Below are 6842 nucleotides of genomic sequence, written 5' to 3' on the forward strand. Positions count from 1 at the left end.
GGTGTAACTGCATGACAGAATCCCCTGTTAAATCACCAGGGCAACACACACCAAGGCGGAAGGACACTGCCCCTAATGAACTCCCCTACAATATTCACATATTTACAGATCACTGAAAGCTTAGCAGGTTCCTGATAAATCTGAACTCCCCTTAGAAACCAGTACAGACTCAGCTTAAAGGGAAAAGCCATCCATAGTAGTTAGCTTGGACGTTAATGCTTTAACTAAGTGCAAAAACCTACCAAGGCAGAGATGTTTAATTGTCATGTTTAAACTACCCACTCAGAGGCAGAAGCTTGCACCACAAGAGAGTTAACTCCACTGGCTCCTGTCTGCTCTAAACAGGAGAGACTTAAAAACATTGCTCTGATCCCCTGGAATTTTCCATGGTTTTCCTGAACATTTCCTGCTTCTCCCTTAGTGAGCTCTTTAAAAACCTGTCTGCAAACTGACTGTTTCTTCCAGCCCAGAGATGGCTCACTTCAAAGAAGAAATTACTCATTTATGAATACATTACATAAACCACTGATGAACACCACAACTGTAAAGCTGAATCTATACTATTTTCCACCCAGAGGAAAGCCAGTGTGCCATAAGCTCCCGTACAGGTTGAGATCAGTGTGAGAGAAGCATGAACCCTATTACACAGACCGGATATGAACAGTAACGCACCACAGGTCAGCACAGAGCCGTAACAGTCACACAGACAATTAGCATTTGCTTGGGGCCATGAAAAGGCGGCAGTGAATCAGCTCCTGCAAAACCAACTGATGTAAGCGACTTAAATGTAAGGAGTGGAAAAGTGATCAGGGCAGGAAAGGAGAAAGGAAAACAAGTGCTTCATTTTACTGATTCTCTCGCACTAGCCTGTGAACACCTAGTAACTACCTTGTCCAATTGAAACCTCTCCACTCCACTAGTGCTTTGAAAATGACACAGCACAGGTAGCATGAACAACATCAGTGGTGTGTTCGCTCATACTGAAGGGCTGTGTCCTGGTTTGAGCTAGAACAGAGCTCGTTCTGTTCAGAGATTTCCCTTCCCAGCTCCGTCTCTGCTCGGTGACAGCTCTGTCTGAAGTTCACGGTGTGTTTGTGCAGACAGTGGCTGCTCCCAGCAGTGACAGCGCTGGCTGGTCACGGTCACGGCCAGGGGCTGGGGTGCAGAAAGGCTCTGGCTTGTACCTGCTGCTGTGCAGACCAAGGTCACTGCTGACCCCTGTGTCCCACGGTGGTGAACCCTGTGTCCCACGGTGGGGTCAGTAAGGGAGAGGCTGCAGCTGTGGGGAGGAGCGGCCAGGACAGGTGACCCCACACTGACCAACCAGGGGTTCCATCCCATAGACGTCATATCCGGCGTAAAGCTGAGGCGTCACAAGGGTCAAGCTCTCTTCTCCAATGGCCGGTGTCTGAGGAGGACTCTGTCCATTCTGCCTTCAATCCCAATTCATGCATTCCTGAATCCAGTTCCTGAATACAGTTCCAGAATCCAGTTCCTGAATCTGGTTCCCAGCCCAGTCTGGGCTTTCCCCAGTGTCTGCCCACAGCATCAGTGGTGATGGTGCATGGGCTGCCATCAGGGGGTTGGGTTCTGTATTGGTTTTGTATATATTTCCTTTTATTGTTATTACTTTCATTACAGCAGTTTTAGTTCTCCTTTCCAGTCCATCGGTCCCTCTCCCTTATTCCCCTTCTCTTCCGCTTTGGGAAGGGAGAGGGGTTCATAGAGAGCAGCCATCATTCGTCTGGTGGCCGTCCCCGCCCTAACCCATGACAGGCTGCCAGAGTGATTCACTTCTGGTATCTCAGCTTTTTTGGAGGCTGAACTGCCCAAGACGAAGGCACTGCTTCATTCCTCCAGCGACCAAACCAGTAAAAGCCAGTGCTTCAACCAGATCCAAGCTCACAGCATTGGGAAGAAGAGGTGCATGGGGTCGGGAAATGAGCGCTCCAGCATCATCCTCATACGGAGTCAGGTGAGGGGATAGTGATGCACCTCAGCTACGACCCAGCAAGCACACCCTTGCTTGCTCACCTGCTCAGCATACCAACCCCTGGCAGAACAGAATGGAAGACTCAAGTTCCGTCCTAAAAGCCTAACATCCTTCAACTCAATCTGAGAAGCAAAGATCTGCAAAAGGAAAACACCGGACTTCAAATTTGACTCTAGAAAGCTGGACTGGAATTTAGTGAAAAAGAACCTTTTCTACCTTTGGACTACATGACTGCAAGTGAAGATTAGTGACCAGCAGATCAAGGCAGGTCATTCTCCCCCTCTTCTCCACTCTCATGAGACCCCACCTGGGGTTCTGCATCCAGCTCTGCAGGTCTCAAGGAGGAGATGAATCTGTTTAAGCAGGTCTAGAGTGGGCCACAGAAATAACAGGGTGAAACAGCTCTCCTGTGAGGACAGGCTAAAAGAGTGGGGGATGTTCAGCCTCGAGAAGGCCCTGGGGAGACCTTATTGCGACCTTCCAGTAAAGGGAGCCTATGAGAAAGCTGGAGAGGATATTTTACAAGGTCATGTAGTGATAGGACAGGGAATAAAGGCTTCAAACTGAGACAGTGAACAGGCTGCCCAGAGAAGTTGTGGATGTCCTATCACTGGCAGTGTTCAAGGCCAGGTTGGATGAGGCTTTGAGCAACCTGGTGTACTGAAAGGTGTCGCTACCCATGGCAGGGGGTTGGAACTAGATGATCTTTAGGGTCCCTTCCAACCCAAACCATTCTATGATTACCCAGTAATGTTCAATGAACAGGGACAGGCTCCCTGATGCGAGGATTTTTTAATCCACTTCAGAATGGAAGCACATAGATTTTAACAATAAAGCAACACACAACTTTAAAATAAGTTAAATTACTAAATAACAAGACAGACCCATGTTCACTTACCTTTTAACTCATCTACACTGTGGAGTATTTGAGCATTTCTAGCCAAGGAAGTACTCCATTTCTAAGATTTTCTCTCCTAGTTCTACGACAGCCAAGTAACCACCGCACTCCCGCAAATGACTTGGATTATTTAATTAAATAACAAAGTGTCATTAACTGCTTATCAATATGTATTTCTTCTTATGACATTTATTTGGTGCCTTATAAAGAGGCTTTTGTGCTTTCAAACTTATTTTCACCAGCATAGCAAAGTTACAATGAACCCTTTTCCAAAAAAAAAAAAAAAAAAAAAAAAAAAAAAAAAAAAAAAAAAAAAAAAAAAAAAAAAAAAAAAAACCAAAATCTTTGAGAAATCTGTTCCCTGCAAATCATATTTTCTAGACTTACCGAAAACCTCAAAGAAAACAAAGACAACATTGAAATTACCTTCCCTGTTATTTAGAACCTGCGCTTACTGTCTGGGTAACACTCACATTACATGTCTTGCTTTCCTCTCTGAGGCAGCTATTCTGACCACATCATGCAAACTCATGTACTAAAACCTGCAGCTCTTTCCAGGAGAAACACAGAGGACAGTGAGTCTTACCAAGAGAGACAATCCTTGAGGGCATTAAAATATGGGTATCTGGATATAACACAAATAGCGAAGGGTACGAAACAGGCAGGCATCTTCCCACTCTGGGCCGATTCCCAATGGGCCTGCCTGTTCGAGGAAATGCAGCCATCCTGCAAGAAAACTACGGATTAATGTGTTTATGTTAATCATGAATTTATGGCTGATATTTCCTTGAGAACCTAGAGATATGATACCCAATTCCCTCTAAATTTCAAGGGGATTTGGATGTCTTTCCCTCAAGTTCTCAGAAAATTGTCAGCCTACAAGACTTCATACATAATAAAAAGAATTTCAGCGCAAAAGGTATTTAGAAAGAACACTGGGTACAATCTTCACTAAAAAAAGAAGTCCAAGGGACAAACTCTGCTCCTAAATATCCAAAGCTCCTAACTGAAATCCACGAGTTTTTCCTAATGCAATGCTGTTCCAATGTACTTAATTCACAATAGCAATATAAAGTACGATTTGCTCTGTATTCTCACTAACATAAAAACATATCTGTAACTAATTCCAAAAATTAAACCTAACATTGTTCTCAAAGTGTTTTATTTTATATCTTTTAATATGTTTTAATAAAAGCATGAGGGAAATAACATACTTGCACAGGCTGGTAGTATTGTGCAACAACACCGTACGTTCTGTTGCCGCAGACATCTGTGAAGACCAGGAAATGAATGTGATCCTCTTTTGATTCAGAAGTTACATAAAGTCCTCCTGCAATGAAGGCAGAAAACTATTTTTTAACTACATATTTAACTACAGCTGCTTGAAAAGCGATTTATGACAAATACTGCACATTTCTATTTAATTTCAAGAGAAATGTCTCATTTTAAGGGATTAAAATGCACATACACAGTCCATTTGTTCCAAGGGTTGTTACAAAGGCTGTAAACCTGCATATTACTGAAGAAGCAAAATTATTGTACCATTATTCTGCATTTTAAGTGGCAAAATACATTCAGTGGCTTTTATCAACTTTTTTTTCTTTCAAGATATTTATAAGGTCTGCAATAGTAATGTGCATATTAAAATTTCTGCAGTTAAACAGGGGGGAAACAGTCACTACTTCAGGTATATCTTAATACCAAATGAGAAGTGAAAGAGTACTCAGTCATTTGGGGAGGGAAAAAAAAGCATTTTAAAAATGTGTGTGTGCACTTCACTCAAACCAAGAATCACCAGTACCAGCTAAAGCGACTTTCAGCTTCCCTCTCTTGCAGGTGGTGCAGCTACTACTGCTATAGATTCCTTTCACACAGCGCAGCCACACAGAGTAAGGGCAGCGCAGTCAGGTAAGACCTGCTTTCATCACCGACCTGCTCCATCAGACGCATTTTTTATACTGTGAAATATGAACGGAGAGAGAAGAAGATGATGATGATGATGATAATTTACTGTACTATGGGTCGACAAATACATATTAAAACAGTTCTCATGAAGAAGTGTGCAGCTGCTGTACCTGGGAAGCATAGCTGTGGCAATCCAATAAGATCAATGTCCTTTGGAACAGTAACATCTTCAGTGTCAGGCGCTTTCTGCTCCCCATTGAGACTCTTGACATTTTCAATCTTTGGTCTCTCTTTTTTCTTTCGGAAAGACCGGCGCTTACTTTTGTTCAAGTTATTACCAGCATTAATCACCTGAGTATCTTCTCTGCTGATAAATGGAGGCACGAATACAGAAAGAACTTCTGGATCAAGGGGAGGAAGACTCTTGGGTTTTCTTTGAGTGCCCTATAAAAAACAAGACAAAATAAAAATATATCCCCCAAGTCACTCATCCTGATAGGTTTTTAAACCATTTTTAGCCCTTTTTTCCCTCCACCCCTAAAATCAGGGGTTTAGAATACATTTTTTTTCTGCTTCCCAAAAAATTAACTTTTCCTTCTGATGTCTTGCTTCACTTATGTTAACACAAGGGGAATACTCCGGGCATTTTCAGTAGGCAAAGAATCATTCTTCATCATACAAAACGCGCCATATCAATATCATGCCTTTGGCATAAGAAAACTTACAAATATCAAATAGGGTATTTCCACCTTAGAAGTGCTGGGATATACTTAAGCTATACTTAAAATAAACACCGGTAGTAAGAGAAACCAAGCAATAAATAAATGAAAACAAAGAAAAACAGCTGAACATCCTAGATAAGTCTTTATTCAACTTCAGGAAAAGCTACATATTATCTCAGAATAATCTCTACAGAAAAAAAACAAAACAAAACAAAACCCCACACAAGCTTTCACAAGACAACTTTTAACTTTATCTGGCAATTACAAAAGTACAATTAGAAACGCCAATCTCTGTTACAATAAACACAATTTTAAGACACTGTGCAACATGAAGCCATGAAAATTTCTCCATATACCGATGACTAAGTGGAACAAGCATGTACGAAATCACATTTTTTTAGCAGGCAGCTTTGTGAATTACTACTGCACTGAAAGCTCTTGCTGCCTTGTGATGAAAACCAGCAGAGGTAGTGATAAGAGGAGATATCCTTGGACTTGGGAGCACTTTTTGTATTCTTGACCATATAGTAGAGACAAGGAGCTGCATTTTCTGGTCAAGAGGAAGGTCAAAACAGCAAGTAAAAGCTTGGTTTAGTCAACGGATATTTGGAAACAGGAAAGGCGAGCCTTGCTGTGGCTAAAAACATGCTTTGTTTTCAGCTTTTTGCTAACTGATTCGAAGACAGGTGAAGCACACACACTACTTTTACCCTCAGACATGTTGCACAAATATTAATTGTATTTCAGACATTCCTTGAGACCCAATGCTGGCCTCTCTCATCTTTTCCCTGTTTTTTAAAGTAGCTACAACATACAAACTCCTTCACTGAAGCCAATTTTGCACCACCCATGTTTTGGAACAGAAAGTCTCAGCGTATTTGATCTATTAAATGAGTCCACCAATAACCTTCTTCATGTCTGAGCATCACAGGAAAATGAGAAGGAACACTTACCGTCATGATGTATTAGTTACTGCATCTTACATTCTATAATAGCATTCTTGAAGGAAAGCAGTTCATAAAAATAAAGAGCACATAGAGTGTTCTTTTAGTGAACACCTAAGAGTCTGAACTAGAAGGAAGTGGAGTGGAAAAGATGAAAGTTCAAGTATGTATCCACTGGGACATTCAAAAGATGGCAGTGACTTTAAAAAGCACATTACAAACTGGGGTACTGAGTGCTAAAAACTTCAAGTTTTTATCCTGCTAAAAAGTTGAAGTGTCATCTTCCCCAGGTGGCAGCTGACATCCATTTTTAGTGAAGAAACTGGAAATGCAGATCGATCCTATGTGATCACTCTCAAAATAACATGCAGCTAAACATT

The 6842-nt window shown here is 41.7% G+C and overlaps 1 protein-coding gene across 1 annotated transcript in view; it reads right to left on the reverse strand.

The window, feature by feature from the left end:
• Positions 1–6477, reverse strand: part of DENND3 (DENN/MADD domain containing 3) — a 34517-nt gene extending 28040 nt beyond the window's left edge. Inside the window, exons 1-4 of the mRNA XM_010146127.1 lie at positions 6472–6477; positions 4967–5240; positions 4106–4221; positions 3478–3617 (exon numbers count right to left, since the gene is read on the reverse strand). Of these exons, the coding sequence (XP_010144429.1) occupies positions 3478–3617; positions 4106–4221; positions 4967–5240; positions 6472–6477 (536 nt within the window). The remainder of the gene's footprint in view (positions 1–3477; positions 3618–4105; positions 4222–4966; positions 5241–6471) is intronic.
• Positions 6478–6842: the final 365 nt, after the last annotated feature.

The sequence above is a fragment of the Buceros rhinoceros genome, unplaced genomic scaffold (genome assembly GCF_000710305.1).
Source record: "Buceros rhinoceros silvestris isolate BGI_N320 unplaced genomic scaffold, ASM71030v1 scaffold8362, whole genome shotgun sequence".
In the NCBI taxonomy this organism is placed as follows: domain Eukaryota; kingdom Metazoa; phylum Chordata; class Aves; order Bucerotiformes; family Bucerotidae; genus Buceros; species Buceros rhinoceros.